Below are 20347 nucleotides of genomic sequence, written 5' to 3'. Positions count from 1 at the left end.
CCTCCCACTTAGTCACCTCTCCCCTCTCCAGTCGGTTCAAAACTCTGCTGCCCGTCTCATCTTCCGCCAGGGTCGCTTTACTCATACTACCCCTCTCCTCAAGACCCTTCACTGGCTCCCTATCCGTTTTCGCATCCTGTTCAAACTTCTTCTACTAACCTATAAATGTATTCAGTCTGCTGCTCCCCAGTATCTCTCCACACTCGTCCTTCCCTACACCCCTTCCCGTGCACTCCGCTCCATGGATAAATCCTTCTTATCTGTTCCCTTCTCCACTACTGCCAACTCCAGACCGCGCCTTCTGTCTCGCTGCACCCTACGCCTGGAATAAACTTCCTGAGCCCCTACGTCTTGCCCCATCCTTGGCCACCTTTAAATCTGGACTGAAAGCCCACCTCTTTGTCACTGCTTTTGACTCGTAACCACTTTAACCACTCGCCTCCACCTACCCTCCTCTCTTCCTTCCCGTTCACATTAATTGATTTGATTTGCTTACTTTATTTATTTTTTGTCTATTAGATTGTAAGCTCTTTGAGCAGGGACTGTCTTTCTTCTATGTTTGTGCAGCGCTGCGTATGCCTTGTAGCGCTATAGAAATGCTAAATAGTAGTAGTAGTAGTCTCTTGTAACCAGAGCTAATATTGTGATGTCATAATGCCTCAGGCCACCAATAAGAGCCAACCTCATCAGTGATGTCACAATGGCTTGATTGTCCTATACTTGGCTCACTTTTATTACATAGCTCTTTGAGCAGGGACTGTCTTTCTTGTATGTTTGTGCAGCGCTGCGTATGCCTTGTAGCGCTATAGAAATGCTAAATAGTAGTAGTAGTAAAGACCTATGCATAAAGCTCGTAGAAATAGTGAAAGGAAGCATTATGGACAAAACTGGTAAAATTCCTGTAGGATCTATCTCTTACAGAGCGAGTCTGTTCCAACATTCTCAGGAAAAAGATGCAGCAAGAAAGGAAAACTGTACTTTAGTATAAAGGGAGTGTGTAAGCTCTTCACTGCAAAAGATCAGTGAGAACAGGAACTGAACAGAAACCCTCGGGAGATGTATGTGTTAGGCGGGGAGAATCTGATAGGTACGGACGGGGAGAGGGATCTTGGGGTGATAGTATCTGAGGATCTGAAGGCGCCGAAACAGTGTGACAAGGCGGTGGCCGTAGCTAGAAGGTTGTTAGGCTGTATAGAGAGAGGTGTGACCAGCAGAAGAAAGGAGGTGTTGATGCCCCTGTATAAGTCGTTGGTGAGGCCCCACCTAGAGTATTGTGTTCAGTTTTGGAGGTCGTACCTTGCGAAGGATGTAAAAAGAATTGAAGCGGTGCAAAGAAAAGCTACGAGAATGGTAAGGGATTTGCGTTACAAGACGTATGAGGAGAGACTTGATGACCATGTATACTCTGGAAGAAAGGAGAAACAGGGGTGATATGATACAGACGTTCAAATATCTGAAAGGTATTAATCCGCAAACGAACCTTTTCCGGAGGTGCGAAGCCGGTAGAACGAGAGGACATGAAATGAGATTGAAGGGGGGCAGACTCAAGAAAAATGTCAGGAAGTATTTTTTCACAGAGAGAGTAGTGGATGCTTGGAATGCCCTCATGCGGGAGGTGGTGGAAACGAAAACGGTAACAGAATTCAAACACGCGTGGGATAAACATAAAGGAATCCTATTCAGAAGGAATGGATCCTAAGGAGCTTAGCCGAGATTGGGTGGCAGAGCCAGCCGGTGGTGGGAGGCGAGGATAGTGCTGGGCAGACTTATACGGTCTGTGCCAGAGCCAGTGGTGGGAGGCGGGGCTGGTGGTTGGGAGGAGGGGATAGTGCTGGACAGACTTATACGGTCTGTGCCCTGGGGAGGACAGGTGCAGGTCAGGGTGGGGTATGCACGGGAGGTGGCACATGTGGGTTTGTCTTGTTAGGCAGACTGGATAGACCGTGCAGGTCTTTTTCTGCCGTCATTTACTATGTTACAATGTAATTAGCACATAATACTTGAAGCACAAAAGAACAGTGCCAACTGGTGAGCTAACCTTAGATTGCGGTTCTAATATAGTTGGCTCGTCGCAGCAAAAAACAAGAGGAAGATTGATATTCAAAAGTACTTATGTGATCAGCAACAGGGGTAACACATAAGTGGGTATTTTTGAAATTTTCTTTTAGATAAGGGATATATTTTGGTCAGACAATTCAGTGTAATGCCAAAGTTTATCTGTTTAAAATCAGAATGGGCTGGGGCATTTTCGCACTGATTCTATAAAGTTGCACGTCCAAATTTGCTTGCATAATTTATAGAATAGGGTCAGTTGCATGTGTAACTTAATTTAATAATTAGATGATAATTTGCCTTAGATTATTGGCTATTTGGTGTTCTTAATTGCCATTAATTGGCAGTTACATGCTTAACTCTCATAGTAAGTACTCCATAAGTTGCTATTTATCCCTGGGATCGGTAGCATGGAATCTTTGCTACTCTTTGGGATTACGGAATCTTTGCTAATCGTTGGGATTCTGAATCTTTGCTACTCTTTGGAATTCCGGAATCTTTGCTACTCTTTGGAATTCTGAAATCTTTGCTACTCTTTGGGATTCTGGAATCTTTGCTAATCTTTGAGATTCTGAATCTTTGCTACTCTTTGGAATTCCGGAATCTTTGCTACTCTTTGGGATTCTGGAATCTTTGCTAATCTTTGAGATTCTGAATCTTTGCTACTCTTTGGGATTACGGAATCTTTGCTACTCTTTGGACTTCTGAAATCTTTACTACTCTTTGGGATTCTGGAATCTTTGCTAATCTTTGAGATTCTGAATCTTTGCTACTCTTTGGAATTCCGGAATCTTTGCTTCTCCTTGGTATTCCAGAATCTTGCTACTTTTTGGGATTCTGGCAGGTACTTGTGCCCTGGATTGGCCACTGTTAGAAGCAGGATACTGGGCTAGATGGACCATTGGTCTGACCCAGTATGGGTTCTTATGTTTAAATTTTAGAGTGTGTAATTGCAAGGAGGGGAGTGTACCTGGGAGGGGTATGGATGGGTCAGGGGCGCATCAGGCAGTTAAGCATGTGGGTTATAGAATACGCATTTATACACCAAACTCTTTACAGGCCTGTAACACATGCAAAACTGCCATTATAGAATCTATGCTTAGCGTGCATCATTCCAGCACTTAACTTTATGCAACTTTTTGAGAATTACCCCCTTTGAGGACAAGATTCAAATCTTTCTGAGTAGTGGCAACAGTCAACCACTTTGAGGGTAATTTTATAAAGGCATTTTTGTGTATATGCCAGTGTATGCATATAAAAGGCGTTTTTAAATTACCCTACGCCACTTAGTTGTAGGAGTCTTCTGGGGTATGGTCACAATTTATGTGTATACAGTACTTAGTAAAATACAAATAATCACACTTATTCTAGGGAATTCTATAAATGGCGCTTAAAGTTAAGTGCTAATTCCTCACCTAACTGATGGCGCAGAAAATGCTTTCTAACAGATGCAAGGCACCAAAACGGGGCTAAAACAGCAGATCGGCGCAAAAATACACTTGCTCGGCCAGTTATAGGATAACGCTTAAGTCTATCTGCGTGCAACTGCAAAGGGGGTGTTCCATGGCAGGGACATTCCTGAAAATTGCATGCAGTATTATAGTATACCACAGATGCACGCCCAACTTGCATGGTTTCATTTGGTTTAAGTCCTGATGCCCAAAGTTGGGAACGGAATTCAGCGCTCAACCCAGAGCGCCCTTTAGAGAATAACAGCGCCAATTTTGGGGGGGGCACCCATATTTGGCCCATTGTTTGCTCGTATATTTATCTGATGTAAAATATCTGCAGGATCTGTGCATTAGCACGCAACTATGGAATGCATTACCGAAGGCCATAAAAACAATGCAAGATTTAACTATCTTCCGAAGGCTACTGAAAACTGATCTATTCAAGAAGGCATACCAATAACATTCATCCTCAATACTAAATAATGAGACTACACATGAACTAGAAAAATCGAACTCTTATCACTTGACTGACTAACCTCTTTCACTTTAACCCTTACGTTGAATATGGGTTCTCTACAGTCGATGACCTAATGTATGTTACAATCCTATCTATCACGTAGGAATCAATATGAACTACCACAATGCATTCTTCTTTACCATGTATGTATGCACCTTAATGCGACGACTTTTGTACTCTGTTACCCGGAAATGGCAACCGCCATTACGGCAAATGTAAGCCACATTGAGCCTGCAAATCGGTGGGAAAATGTGGGATACAAATGCTACAAAATAAAATAAAGACATGCGGAGCCCATTATACATAGAACACAGAGATCAGAATTGAAACTTCTAGGACAGGATGTGCTAATTTCCGGTGGTATTTTAGAAAATGCTCTACTGGCAAAGGGCTTGCATGTATGTTTACCAGCACATGCAGCAGGAGCTGCCATTCTACAAATGTACGCATTGAAAAAATGAATGGCGTGAACCTAGCACTCACATATAGAAGTGGTGCCCCTTCTGTGTGTAGCTGCCCATTTTACAAACTACCCCCCAAATTCTATATACTGTGACTAGAGTTTTGCGCACAAATCTGGGCGTATTCTGATTTGTGCTTGCAACTTATTTGGTCAACAAGCCAATCAGCGTCGATAATTGGATGTGAAAAAACAATTATCGGCATTAATTGACAACCTGGCTTCTTTCTAGTGACCCTGCTGGTACAGCGCTGAATAAGGCTTAACTAACCCAAAATGTTAGAAGTCTGTGGTATAGGTTTGAAAACTTTTTTATTCTGTTTATAGTGGAGAAAAAGACCTCAGTAGTCACAGCGTGGCGATAGAACAGCAAATGCACTTAATGCCCGCATTTCATTGACTCCGTTATTATCACTGGTCATAAAAAACTCCACTTGTGTGTGTAAATGTGGGCTAAGAATAAAATGAACTGAAGCCCGTCAAAAATGGTCAGAATCGTGATGCTAACAATTGCTCGAACAAATAATGTTACTTAGCTTATGCAATTTTGCCCAATTGGAGTTTTTTTATGACCAGTGATAATAACGGAGTCAATGAAATGCCGGGCATTAAGTGCATTTGCTGTTCTATCACCACACTGTGACTACTGAGGTCTTTTTCTCCACTATAAACAGAATAAAAAAGTTTTCAAACCTATACCACAGACTTCTAACATTTTGGGTTAGTTAAGCCTTATTCAGCTCTGTACCAGTAGGTTTGCTTCATTTTTTTGCTGAATTTTTGTCTAGTATTATCTGTTTCTTTCTAGTGATGGCAGAACGATGTTTGTTCATACGGACATGCAACATTCTTGTACTCTTGCTTAAATAAGTAAACACACATCTTGGGGTACATTTATAAAGAATGTTCCATGTGTGTAGTATTGTTTCACACCTGAACAGTGACTCATAAAATTTTGTGGCTTAATATGCATATACAAATATGTACACCAACAAAACGATTCATTGCATAGGGATTTCCAGGGTATAATTTGGGTTATGAAATCATTAGTAATTTAATTAAGAGGCATAGTTATCAATGTGGGACATGTTATTTTACTGTCAACTCCAGTTATTAGTAATTAGGTCTCATTGCATAGAACAGGTACTGTAATAAAATAGTATTGTAAAATAATGGTAAATGGTAGCCCGCATTGATGATTACCATAAAGTATATAAAACAGCTTATAATAATGAATACTTGCATATAAATAATTTGTTTAAATCGTCTTTAATGTTCCAACAGAACATACAAAGCAAGGACAGCATGTACCGCAAATGCAAGAACAATCGAAAAACAAGAAACAAACACCAGAATTACTAGACCCCTCCCACCCCATCCACCTCCCTTGAAATCAAATGCATATCCACGAACCATAAATTAATTTAAAAAATACAAATGAAAACAATGCTCAATAAAGACTTCTTCAAATTAAAAAAAAATACAAATGAAAACCTACAAAATTACAACAAATATCACCAACTCTCGTCATCTATAAATGTCAAGCGTGAAAGCTGAAACTATATGTACGCTTCAACTGGAAACGAGTTCAGTGCAGGCAAAAGAGGAATAACCCTATTCCATCTTGCACTCCATGTCACAATTTTTGTGCCGCTAACTTTTGAATTCTGTGTAAATTATACAGTTTTTCTCGGCATAGATAGCATTACAGTAGTCTTATGTGGCTCAATACAACTGCACAGACCACAGTCTTTGTTAAAAGAATGCACAACTGGTGGAGTAATCGATGTTTAAACCAAAGCCTCCCTGATAACTGCCTCTACTTATGCTTCTGAGGAAAAAGTCAGATCCAGAAACATTCCCAAACTCTTAACCCGAGTACACACACAAATTTATATCTTAGTTGGAGCAGGATCGTTCTATCAAGGATTTTAAAAATACTTATTTAGGTTTCAGTGGTTCTTTCTTGGTGTTTCATGTTATCTCCCTCCCTTTCCTCACACGAGTTAAGTATTGTTCTTTTCTAAATTCTAAATTCCTTTCTTTTCTTATTTTAATAATTATCCCATTCCTGTTCCTTAATCCTGCAGCAAACTCTAATAGCCTTTGACAGTACGTGCTGTTATTATCATCCTCTATTGATTGGCTGCCTGTTGCCATTTACATGGGTATTAATTCTTGGTTATAAAACAGATGCAATCTGTCCTGCATTCAGATTGGCTGGAATCATTTAGGATGCATGGCTCACAGCATTAATTCTGCCAGCCTTTGCTGCGCAGTCACACAAATCCAGAGCTATTAATTTCCTGTTTATTTGATATGACTGTTTTATAATTACTCTAACTCTCTCTAAAAAGGGTATTCTCTATTCATAATCCATATAGTGCAAAGTTTCCTGCTTATTACTAGAGAGCCATTTGACTCCAGGCATTCAGAAAAAGATCACCTGCTTCTGGATTTAGTCATGTCATACACGAGCCATATCTGGCTTTTCTTGAGGAAAAGAGAACTCCGAGTCCATGCGTACAATGAGGTAAATCAGGACTGGATCGATTTGTCCTGAAAATTTAGAGCCGGTCAGGTCTTACGCTAAATGGTCAGACCATCTCTTTGTAGCTAGTTGGTTTGAGTTTCCTACATTGGGTTTGGCTCCATCTTGTCAGCAAAAGGTTTTCAGTGATTTATACAGACATTTCATACTGAATTTTGGTAGACATGACTGACCTAGTTGGCATGGACGAAGGCAGGAAGGAATCTCTACGTCAGGTAATCGCAGCAAACAGGAGTAGAGGCTGACCAAAGGACGAATCCAACGCTGGAAATAGTGTGCAGTGATACTTATATTGTAGCTGATACAAAAGGACCTGACACGGTCCGTGTTTCGGCGCAGGGAAGCACCTACATCAGGGGTCAGGTAGTAATTCTAAAATAATAATGTACATGTATAAAGCATATAAAACATATAATAATCGCACATTTCGCAAATAAATGAGCAAGTCCGTATGTGGAACTCATTATTTCAGAATGTTATAACCTAATTGACTACAGAGTGGATGGTTACAGTTTACTTGTATGGTTTGGTTGTGGAGCGATACCTTGGTGGGCTTTTGTGTATTGAAACAGCAGGGTCGCTCCTGGAGAGATTGTGGAAGATGGATAAATCAAGCAATTCGTTAACGTGCTGTAAACAATATTCCTGCCGAATAGGACTGGATAATGAAGCGTTTAGAGGAACCCAGAATTAGATCTAAGGATTTATTCAAAATAGTTCAGGTATTAGGTAAACCAGCTGGTTTGGATAAATTGGTAGCTGCCCCCTCTTTATCTGCCCAGGATTTGAGATTATTCTTTAAAAGAAAGATTGATGAGTTGCTGGCTTCTTTTCCCCAACGAGAAACCTTTATAGTGGCTTCTTCGGATATTTGCTTCTCCCAATTTCTGTGGTAGGACCATAAGATGGTTTGTCAGATTTTCTGTCTTTTGATGGAATTGATTTTGGGATGTTTTAATTACATTTACTCCAACTACTGACTTGTTTCTGACTTGGAACATTCTGTTTAGCAGAGGTTGGTGAATGCCCCATGCCGGGGTGGGGGGGGGTAACCTTTTTGGAGAGAAGGTAAAAAAACATACTGATACCATCTCTTTTGTCTGCCCCACTGGCGCCTTCTGCATTCTGTTACTATAGATTGTATTCTCTTGTTACTATGTAAGCCGCATTGAGCCTGCGATGAGCGGGAAAGCGCGGGGTACAAATGTAATAAATAATAATAATAATAAAACTTAGTTCTTTTCTTAAGGAACTAAAGTCTATTTAGTTTAGATACCTTGCAAGTTTATTTTGTTAAGGGCTGTTTAGCTAACACTGTCCCTTTGTTGACTCATATTGTTAATATATAATATTTGTGCTTAAGAAACAGTTCTGAAAATCTTCCACCTGATATTTAGATACTGGGGTCAGTGTTAAGTGTAAATGCCTGCCACATTGTTTAAATCTATACCCAAATGTTCAGCACCGTCCAATACTTAGATATCCCTATATTGACTGACTACCTGCCAAAGCTTATCCGTGAGCCATTGAATATCATCAGTACCCAGATAATTTACATTTCCACCTCTGGGCTATTTGGGTAGTGCTGAGGTGGTCAGAGAAGATGTACAGCAGCATTTCCAAATAATGCTGCTGAAAATCCAGAGATGGCCTTGTTGAGCAGCACTTATCCTGCTTATCAGGCCCCTTGAGTGTCATCGATCTGTATTATGGTTTATAGTTTAATATAACTTGCTGGACCGCTCTAGCTGACAAAGCAGTACAGAGCGGTGTAGAGACTAAAAAAACAAAAGAAATTGGAAAAGAACTCCATTGTCTTAATAGGAAAGCTCAACAGCCACACCAGAATTGAAAAAAAAATAGAGGGAGGGAGATAGAATGGGGGAGGGGAGCTGAAGGAGGGGTTAAGGGCTCCTGCTGAGCGTGCCCAATTAGCTGATCAGTCTGGTCTCTCAAAAGCCTGCTTGAGTAGCCAAGTCTTCAAGGAAGCTTTAGATGGAGGGTTCAGAACAGAGGGAAAGAGAAAGCTTGTTCCACACATGGGGGACAACAAAGAAAAATACACTATTCCTAGTGGCTTCATAATGAGCCATTTTGGGACCAAGAAGGACTAAGCGGTGAGCATTTAGGAAACAAAGAAGGTGGGAAGGGGAATAGGGGATTGTGAGGTGAGCAAAATGATCCAGAACACCAAGCTGGAGAGCATGAAACGTTAGAATTGCTATTTTGTAAGGAATGTGTTGCTTGATAGGCAACCAGTGGTGCTGCTTCAACAGAGGGGCGGCGTGATCTGAACAGCGGGCGTTATATAATAATCTGATCGCCATACAGTCTCATTCTTGGAGTCTGCACATTTAAATGACTATTTACCTTTTACGAAAATGTTGAAAACCCATCTCTTCAAGCAAGCTTACCCAAAGGACCCGATCTAACCCATACACATTTCTCTTGTTCTGACGATGTCTATATGTTACAGAGAGACAAAGCGGGGTTCGCACTCTCCACCGCAATCGAACACAACAGAAATAGGGTGGAGAGGGCCCAATGTCAAGAGATCAGTCACCACACACAAGGTTTTTGGAGCATCTTACCCTTGTGTGTGGTGACTGATCTCTTGACATTGGGCCCTCTCCACCCTATTTCTGTGATGTCTATATGTTAACCATGTCACCCTAACTACTCCATACTATCCTAGTCTTCTCTTACCCATCCCTATTTCTTTATCTTACCTTCATTACTCCTTCCCATGTTAACTCACACATTCTGAAAGCCTTTTATTACTATGTTACATTACAGTTCGTAATATTCTCCTTACTGAATCTATCAATTGTAATTCTGTTTAATATGTAAGCCGCATTGTACCTGCTTCTGTGGTAAAATGCGGGGTATAAATAAATAAATATGCACGTATTTTGCAGATGCATAGTTTACATGGACGCATGCTCCTCTTTAAACCTCTTTTTTCCCCCATTTTCCTGCTTTCAAGCCCACTTTATGGCTTTTATCCATATTGCTACAATTAACTGTTCTGAGTGATGTCGGGGAATCCTACATATTAGCTGGCAGTACTGGCAATGGACTTGTTATACATTTTCTGCTAAGCTGTAGCACCAGCAACGAATGTAAATGGAAGGTCTGGCATATTCTACACAAATCTGATCTCCGGTCTAGTGTATCAGTGATTGCTGAAAGCTTTGAAGTAACATGCGACTGTGGCTGTGGGAGCGTGGGAGGAATGATGGTGAGGAGGGGGAATACCGCTATTTCTTACTGTAAATGCTTCTTGAAATTCATCCTCTTTCCGTTGCTAAATAGAAAGCGTACAATGTGAAACACATCCCCACATAGCCAGGAACTGGATATAATTAGAAGTATCCTTCATGCTGTCAATTTGTATCTCAGCAACTTGCAGATCATTTAATTTGGACAGTGAATAAAGAGTGCAAAGTGATCCGCAGGTCACATCTAGCGTAAAGGAATCATTTGTTTTTTCAAGTCACATTTCAGACCTACTAGACAGTGCCTTTACATCTGTAGAATGTTGATAGCATTCTGGTTTCAGAGTGAACGTACTGGTAACTAGACTACCAAAAAATATAGAGAGATGGAACTTTGAAAATGATAATAGACCAGAAACATTTGAACAAAATGAATATTATTACAGATGATTAATATCGAGATTGTTGTTTTCCCAGAGTTCCGGGTATGACTCCTAAAGTTTTTTTTCCTCTAAAATGATTCCTCTTAGTATATTAATTCAAAAGGAGTGAAGCCTGTGAAACTGGGATTTCCTTAATCAGTGGGAATTGGATTAGAGATTCAAGTGTTTGCATTGTTAAATAATTTCTGGTTTTAAAAGAGAAAAAAATGAAATCAGGTGTATTATTTCCACTAATATTGGACAATAAGTATGTTTCCAACGAAATTAATTGACTATACGCCGTCTTGGGTTTGAAGACGCCAACCAGACGATCAATGTGGCATAATGATTCAGATAAATAATAACTGGGGATAATCAGGTTAATACCACGTTTTCTTTGTTTACTGTTGTTTAATTGATCTCCTTGTCTTGTTTCACTCTCCCTATTTATTTTGTGGTCTAAGAGAAAGATTGTATATAATCCATTTATCTAGTTGAGATTGTTTTCCTCTAATATTGTATTAATATACAGTCATCTCTGTATTACTGTTTGCAAGTGACCCTTGTAAAATGAAAAATTATAAATAAATGATTTAAAAAAAATAGAGAGAGATGGATTAAGGGGCAATTTTCATCCCTTCACTAGACAGGTAAAGCCATAGGAACCAAGAGTATTCTGGCAGATGAGGCCTTGACCACCTCCCACTAAGCTTCGTAATTCATTTCTCTCCTCAGAGAACCCTCTGTCCTTGCCCCTGGCCCACGCCTTCTTCAGCCCTGGCATTATTTGCAAATCCACCACTTCCATCAGGAGGCCGTTCCATGCATCTGCAACACTTTCTCTGAATAAGTATTTCCTTAAATTGCTTCTGACTCTTCCCTCTTTCACGCTCATCCCTTGACCCTTCATTCTAAAGGTTCCTTTCTGGTGAAACAGGCCCCACTTCCTGTGCAGTTATTCCATAAAGCCTTAGCTGGCGACCATAGGAGCCGACTCTGTTGGTGCTTGAGCGCCCCCAATATTGAGAAAATTCCTTGTATGTGTCCAGGGAGGGGTTATTTCCACTGGGCTTAGCACCCCCAATAATTTTGAAAAGTTGGCTCCTATGCTGGCGACCATCACCTATTTTTCAATGGCATGAAAATGATCTTAAATCTAGAAGTCAAAATCAGGCTACCTACATTTAGGCCTACCTTTTTTGTGTTGTGAGAAAGCACCTAAATATAATTACCTAACAATGAAAATAATCTGTAGGTGTCTGCATTCCCCCATCTCTCAAAATTCTCCCAAGGAGATCCACCTTTTCAGGAGTTACATTTATTTTCCTAGTACAATTAAGCAGCTAAATAGTCTTGTTGGAGGAAGGGCCAAATTACTTTGCCTCCCCCTCCCCCCCATCTAGCCACCATCAAGACCAATGTTTCTCAAGCTGGTTCTGGAGTCAGTCTGGTTTTAAGGATATTCAAACTGAACAAGGAGTAGAAGAGTAGCCTAACGATTAAAGTACTAGGGCTGAGAACCAGAAAAGCCAGGGTTCAAATCCACTGGCACTCTTTTCAATCTCGGAGAAATGACTGAGGCAGCAATTCTGTAAATTGGCACCAAGATTTAAGTGGCCTAGTGCCAAGCAGTTAGCCCCAATTCTACAACAGCATCTGGGTGCTGAGATTCCAGTATAGAATATGATCGTAAGTTGGCCTAATTGTGCCCTGAAGTGCGCAGAACTTCTAGTATTTTATAAGGGAAGGGAAAGGGGAAATGGGACTTGATATACCGCCTTTCTGAGGTTTTTTGCAACTACATTCCAAGCGGTTTACATATATTCAGGTACTTATTTTGTACCAGGGGCAATGGAGGGTTAAGTGACTTGCCCAGAGTCACAAGGAGCTGCAGTGAGAATTGAACTCAGTTCCCCAGGATCAAAGTCCACTGCACTAACCACTAGGCTACTCCTCCACCAGCAACATTCCATGTAGAAGCCTGCCCTTGCAGATCAGCAACGCGGCTGCGCAGGCTTCTGTTTCTGTGAGTCTGACGTCCTGTACATACGTGCAGGACGTCAGACTCACAGAAACAGAAGCCTGCGCGGCAACGTTGCTGATCTGCAAGGGCAGGCTTCTACATGGAATGTTGCTAGTGGAATAGCAATATTCCATGTAGAATCTCAAATAGTAGCAACATTCCATCTAGAATTTTCAATAGTAGCAACATTCCATGTAGAATCTCAAATAGTAGCAACAGAATCTCAAACAGTAGCCAACATTCCATGTAGAATCTTAGATAGTAGCAACATTCCATTTAGAATCTGAAATAGGGAAAGGGAAATGGGACTTTATATACCACCTTTCTGAGGTTTTTGCAACTACATTCAAAGCAGTTTGCATATATTCAGGTACTTATTTTGTACCAGGGGCAGTGGAGGGTTAAGTGACTTGCCCAGAGTCACAAGGAGCTGCAGTGGGAATTGAACTCAGTTCCCCAGGATCAAAGTCCACTGCACTAACCACTAGGCTACTCCTCCACTTTGAAAGTGATGAACATGGCTCGGAGACACACCCAGAATCTGCCCATGTGTGCGCCTCCCTTCAATTTACATTTTGGTGCACATGTAATAGAGTAACACCTAGCACTTATGCACATAAATGCCATCATGTGACGTCAATCGCACATGCAACTACTTGTATTCTAGAACTTACATGCACAATCGCCACCAGTTTATAGAATCGCTCTTTTAATCTTCCATTGCCTCGAGTACAGACTTAGCAGCCCTTTTACAAAGCAGCACAGAAAAGTGGCCTCAGCGTGCTCTCACGCATGTCGTTCCCACACGCCAGGGGCGTTGCTAGGTGGGGGCATGGGCCCCCACAGATTTAGTCCTGGCCCCCTCTACTTTCAACCCCACCATCGACCCTCCACCGCAAGATACCTTTGTTGGCGGGGGTCTCCAACCCCTGCCAGCCTTAGTCTTCTTCAGCGCCTGCCTCTGGCATGTTTGCTGATCTGTGCTGTGAGTCCTGACATGCAGGACATGTTAACGCCGGCAGGGGAGGGTCATCAGCGGCAGGGGGGTCGAGGCTGGGGGAGGCTGGCTAAAATGTGCCCCCCCCACCTTGGGCTATGGACCCCCCTCCCGCCGAGGTCTGGCTAAGCCCCTGCTATTCGCTAAGGCCATTTTTAATGTAGCAGTAAAAAGGCCGATTTTTCAATTTTTTTTATTAATGGCCACGTGCTAATGTTGCTATTAGCATGTGATCTCTTTCCATTTTGTAGCCAGTAAGGGCTCACATGCTAACAGATGAGGAGTGTCCTAGTGGTTAGTGCAGCAGACTTTGATCCTGGGGAGCTGGGTTTCATTCCCACAGCATCTCCTTGTGACTCAGAGCAAGTCACTTAACCCTCCATTGCCCCAGGTACAAATAAGTACCTGTAAATACTATGTAAACCACCTTGAATGTAGTTGCAAAAACCACAGAAAGGCAGTGTGTCAAGTCCCATTCCCTTTCCCTAATCAGTTAGTGCACAGCAATTCAGACACACCCACTATCTGCCCCCAGGCATGCCCCCTCTATGGTAAAAATAAAAGTAATTTTTTAGCAAGTGGCGTACATGCACTAACTGGGACCTTAGCACAGAACGTCTGAACACGCTGCACAGTAAACCCTTTTAAGCTGCGGTAAGCACGTGCTAGTGCTTACCGCAGCTTGGTAAAAGGACCCCTTAAATTGTGAGCCCTCAGGGGACAGAGAAATACCTTCTGTATCTGAATGTAGCTCACCTACACCCTCATGATCAAAAGCAAACGCCGGCGCTAGAGGCTGTTAGCGCCGTACTAGCGCCGGTGTTTGCTAACCCCGCATGGTCAGAGCCCTCGAGCGTGTGAAACAACGCGCTCGAGGGCTCTTTGCGCAGGTAGCATGCAAATGCATGCTAAACAGCGCATTCATCGCCAATGATCAGCGGACAGCGTGCCAAAATTTAGGTTGCTGGTTGCGGCAAACCCTACGCCAGCTCCGAGCTGGCGTTGCAGTAAAGCCCCGCGCTGTTCCAGCGCTATTTTAGAACGCTGTTTGGAACAGCGCGGGGCTTTTGATCATCTGCCCACTAGAGCTACAACTGATGAGGTGTGAGCTAGATCCAAATGAATATGGATTTGTTTGATTTGCACACAGTACCTTCATTGCGTGTAAATCTATCTCATGCAGATTCGTTGTGGATATCCTGAAAACCAAATTGGCTAGAGAGTACTCCAGGACCAGCCTGAGAAACACTGAGCTACGGTAGATACTTCTGAAAAATGTACATTAAGTTAAAATTTCAGAATAAACCAGTCTTCTGCTCTCTCTTAAAACACATTCATTAAAATGCAGGTGTTGATTTTTTAAAAGAACTCAAAGATAAATTACACTATTAATCATCATTCCCATTGTAGCAGGGTTTTATTCATTTCTAGTCACGGCTTTTTTTTAAATAATTTTTCTTCTGATGGCAGGTACTTTTGCAATATGAAGATTTATTCTTATTTTAGAACATTACATTGTAATGAATGAGGAGCATTTCATATTTAAAAGCAAATGAAGAAAACATGGAACTTGCCATATTTTTAAAATATTGGTATGAGTGTCTGTATGTTTACTTCTGTTTCTGGCAGCTACCTTAGATATAGTGGGGGAGGGGGGGAGGGCCTAGTTGGATGCTGAATTCTCCCCCTTTAAAGCAATCTGTCTCCATGCTAAAGACGGTGTAAGCTCAAATTCATGCAAAATCTGCAAAACTCCAAGCTTTTCTTGCCAATCTAATTTCCATTAAAATTGACATATCCAGTGGCGAAATGTGTTGCATGTCCACAGAAAATCCTCCAGTGCAACTAAAGCTACAGCAGATTTCCAGCGTATCATGGTGGACATCGCTGCAGCTTCACTTTAAAAACATGAAATCCAACAGGAAGTTGGTCTATAAAATATTGAGTGGAGTTGAACGGGTAGATGTGAAGCGTCTGTTTACGCTTTCCAAAAACACTAGGACTAGGGGGTATGCGATGAAGCTACAAAGTAGTAAATTTAAAATGAATCGGACAAAAGTTTTCTTCACTCAACGTGTAATTAAACTGTGGAATTCGTTGCCAGAGAATGTGGTAAAGGCGGTTAGCTTAGCAGAGTTTAAAAAAGATTTGGACGGCTTCCTAAAGGAAAAGTCCATAGACCATTATTAAATGGACTTGGGGAAAATCCACTATTTCTGGGATAAGCAATATAAAATGTTTTGTACTTTTTTGGGATCTTTCCGGGTATTTTTATACTTTAATAAAAAAATTTGAATATAAAATCATAAGTGTTGAGGCTTCTGCAGATGAGGACAAAGACCAAGGGGATGGAGACAAGGCCTGCGGGGACAGGGTGGGGACGGAGACAGAACCTGCGGGGACGGGGTGGGGACAGAGACAGAACCCACAGGGACTGGGCGGGGACAGAGACAAACTTTGTCCCCGTGTCATTCTCTAGTAGACGTGACTGAGGGCCTTTGCACATGGTTTGTGTGTGCAAAACCCTGCACTAATTGCTTAGTGCAGTTTAATAAGTAGAGCCTTAGTGCATTATTGCGCTGCAACCAAAGGATTTAATTTTTCTTACTATCCTTGTTATTTCTTCTCCTCTTCCGCTGACTGTGAGCAGTGCCAACGGCCCCACCTCAGAATGTGCAGATCGAAGCACTGAACTCCACCACCATCCGGTTCCTGTGGAGCCCACCCCCACAACAGTTCATCAACGGCATCAATCAGGGGTATAAGGTAATTGGAACCAGAGTTTGGATCTCAGCAGAAATGTAGAAGAGGCAAAGCCTACTAAAAAAATGTTTTTGAATTTACAATACATTTTTTGACAGACTTTCGAAGAGAGAACCTTCTTCAGGTCAGGTATGAGCAAAACATGACAATATATATTTTGATATTGTTAGTTTTTTGTTCAGGGCTGACCTGAAGAAGAACGTTCTGCCTTCGAAAGCTTGTCAAAAATGTATGATTAGTCCGATTAAATACCTTCCTTTCCTTTCTTTTGCTTTGATTTTATATTTATTTATTACCTTTAACGTGGACTAACAGCAACTACACTACTTTATCTAAAAAATTAATTGTTATGGAATGTAGGAGATCCGTTGAGATGAATCATCTTTATCTCAGAAGTTCTCAAACTAGAATGGGGTACAGGTGTTAAAACATTTCTCTGGAAAACCGAAATTTTCAGAGAAAAATTTAAATTGTTATTGCTCCTCATACAAGCATGAATGTTGTATCTGCTCTGTATCAGTTAAACATTTCAGTGGCTTTGAATAAGTAACTGAGCTTCTGATTCTTTAGGTGGCTCCCCTGTATTTCCTTTCTTTGGTTGGACTGAGCAATTTCCTCCTGTTCCTTTATACTTCCAGCTCATTCATAAGCAGGGACAGAATCTGGCACCATTCCCTGGGTTCCATATATGGTGCCTAGATTTGCATGCCAAAATTTGGATGTACTCCCGAGATGTGCATGCAAATTAATTGGCTAATGAGACAATTAACATCAATAATGAGGTGCTAACAACCATCTGCTTGTGTGCTGTTCTATAAGCATGGCACCTAACTCTTCTAGCACGTAGGGGCTGTGCAGTGGGCGTTGTGTCAGGGGCGTTTCAAAACGTTGCACGCACAGTTCCAGAATACTGCCTCAGTGTGCCTAAGTTGAGCACCAGCATTTACACCAGGCTTGAGCAGGCGTAAGTCTGGCGGCCAAGATAGGCACGGAGCTCAGTCCTAAACACAATTCTTTAAAGGGTGTGTTCCCTTTTATTAAATGGTGCTTAGCACTGATTTTTTTTTTTTCGGTATCGAATTTTGAGCACCTATGTAGTATCCCATTCTTCCGGAATACTTAGTCTGGTCACTATAGTGATGGTTGGAGCCGGATCTGTGTACCAGGTCTGCTTTCCAAAACACTGCAATAATGTACCCTGAATCTTGCCACCGAATTTCACCCCTAATCAATGACCATGATTCCAGCACTGCTTCTCAAAGAGTAGAGGACCTCACTTGCAGACTAACCCAGGCATCTTCTGCATGAGAGTACACAGCACTGCCGCTAAATCACCCAGCCAGTTCTTCCCTTTATCTCATATGGCTCCCTTCAGAGCAGTGTCAAAAATCATCTCACATGGAATGAAATCTAAATGGGGTGTGATATCATTTCTGACTAATGAGGTCAAGTTAGGGTAGATAAACATGCTATTAATTTAAAGATCGTCTCGACTTAAATATGCAAATGATCCTAAAATATTACTGAGTGAATCACTGGGTACTACAGTAGTTAAGAAAGGATTGCTTTTTGGAGAGACTTACTGTGCCAGTTCCATCAAGAACAGCTGAGCTTTTGTGTTCTTTTCTATCTTGAATTGATTCTACTTGTATCCAGGGATCACAGAAGATCTAACACCCTTCCCTTGTCTGTGTCAGACATATTTGGCCCCCTTTACAAACATACTTACCCCGATAACAGCACCTGCTACCTGGATAGGTGTCACTGACCCAGACGCCATTCGTTGATTTCAGGGAGACTATCCAGATAGTGCCCCTGAAAATCAATGCAGAGCCCCTTGGCGCTGACCAGGACCATGTGTTGATTTTCAGGGGCACTGTCCACATTGTGCTGGAGTTGTACTGCTGCAGAGCATGGGCAGAGACAAAAGTGATCTGGTTAGCAGCAACATTCAAATCGCTGTACAGTCAGGACTGTAAAATTGCTGATAAGGGTTTGGAATATCGCTGTATCCCTATAGCACTCAGTTCTGTGAATGGATGCCAAAAAAAATGCACCCTAAACGGCATTCTGTAAGCACAGCTCCAAGTTGGATGCCCTTGATAGAACAGAGCTTAGCATGGGATCCGAGGATTTACACCAACTGAACCCTGGTGTAAATCTCCATGCCTAAATCAGGTGTGGAGCCCCCAAATTCTATAGCACTGCGCACAAATCTGGAAAATGCCCCTGACCCGCCCATGCCTCTACCATGGCCACACCCCCTTTTTGGATCTGAACAAAAAAATTTGTGTGCCCATTTTTATAGAATAGCAATTGTAAAGATGCATGCATAAATTCCAATTATTGCCAGTTAGTGCTGGTAATTGATCATTAGCACCCAATTATTGGCACTGATTGGCTTATTTAAGGGCCTTTTTACTAAGGCGCGTAGGCGCCTACATGCATCCAACACACATCAATTTGGAACTACCATCCGGCTACCACGAGAGCCAAGCGGTAATTCCATTTTTTACGCGCATCAAAAAAAAAATTTCATTTTCTACTGTGTGGCGCTAACCAGGCAGTAATCGATAGTGTACGCATGCTGACCACCCAGTTAATGCGTGAGACCTTACCGCTAAGTGAATGGGTGGCAGTAAGGTCTCAGGCTCAAAATGGACGCACTCTAATTTTCATCCCCAAAAAAATGCCTTTTTTGCAGGTGAGCTGAAAAATGGATCTGCGTGCATCCAATACATGCATCTACACCAGCACAGGGCACTTTTCAGTGCACCTTAGTAAACGGACCCCTAAGTATTTAAATTGCATGCACAAATTGGGTACACGCTCAGATTTGCACACACAATTGTGAGCGCTATATAGAGAATTAGGGAGATTATGGCAGCACTGCCCTTCTCTATCCAGATATTCAGTGCTACTCATTATCCAGATTGTGGCTTTGAATATCCAGCTTTTATTTAAATGCCACAAATAGCGTTTGAAATATCACCTACCGCAGAGTTTAACTATTGACCAGACTGAATCTAAAACAAATTCTAATGACTTACAATTGTCCATTTTTTTCCTTTGTGTTCTCTCTTTTGAAACTCGATCCTCCTTTTTCAGCTTTTGGCATGGCCGGCAAACAATCCAGAAGCAATCACTGTAGTGCCGGTTGCTCCAGATTTCCATGGGGTTCACCAGGGGTTCATAAGTGAGTTGAACAAGTTCACAGCATATGTCACATCAGTACTGTGTTTCACCACACCAGGGGATGGACCTCGGAGCACACCTCAGGAAGTGTGGACTCATGAAGATAGTGAGTATTGCAACTCAGCCTCCGGTGACTCCTGAGCATTGTTCTTCCAGGAATAATAAATGTAAAGTCTGCCTGTTGCACTGTGAGCCAGATAGAGCCAAACTTGATTTGGATAATGTGGGATATAAGACTAAATAAATGAAATGAATGTCACAAGATCTTATTAAGTTCAATAATGTTTTTTCAGTAACCCATACAAAGCAGTGTAAAGCAGCCAACTTGCTATCTCATTAACAAAGATTTTGTGATTTTTTTTTGAGCAATAAAATCTTAATGAACTCGCTCTGTTATGAGGACGATGCTGCTGACATTCTAGAAGCCAAGAATTTATACATTAAAATGAGGATGTGATTCTTAATTTAAGGGAGAGTCTGAAGGGCTGGTAACGGGCACTGCCCTTCATTGTAGCATCATGTATAAGGGCTGGTCATGGTTTCATCCTGGGCTTCATAACCGGGTGGGTTTTTTTTAATTGCCTCACAGCAGCAACCAGTTACCCTATTGTTAGAACAAACAATTGTGACTTTTTTTTTGTTACATTTGTACCCCGCGCTTTCCCACTCATGGTAGGCTCAAAGCCGCACTACCAGTT

The 20347-nt window shown here is 41.8% G+C and overlaps 1 protein-coding gene across 1 annotated transcript in view; it reads left to right on the top strand.

Annotated features, from left to right (window-relative positions):
* Positions 1-20347, top strand: part of SDK1 (sidekick cell adhesion molecule 1) — a 734579-nt gene that overhangs the window by 441744 nt on the left and 272488 nt on the right. The window contains exons 18-19 of the mRNA XM_030212035.1: positions 16342-16457; positions 19563-19755. Coding sequence (XP_030067895.1) covers positions 16342-16457; positions 19563-19755 — 309 coding nt within the window. The remainder of the gene's footprint in view (positions 1-16341; positions 16458-19562; positions 19756-20347) is intronic.

This window comes from Microcaecilia unicolor, chromosome 8 (assembly GCF_901765095.1).
Source record: "Microcaecilia unicolor chromosome 8, aMicUni1.1, whole genome shotgun sequence".
In the NCBI taxonomy this organism is placed as follows: Eukaryota; Metazoa; Chordata; class Amphibia; order Gymnophiona; family Siphonopidae; genus Microcaecilia; species Microcaecilia unicolor.
This window is presented reverse-complemented; position numbering and strand designations above follow the sequence as displayed.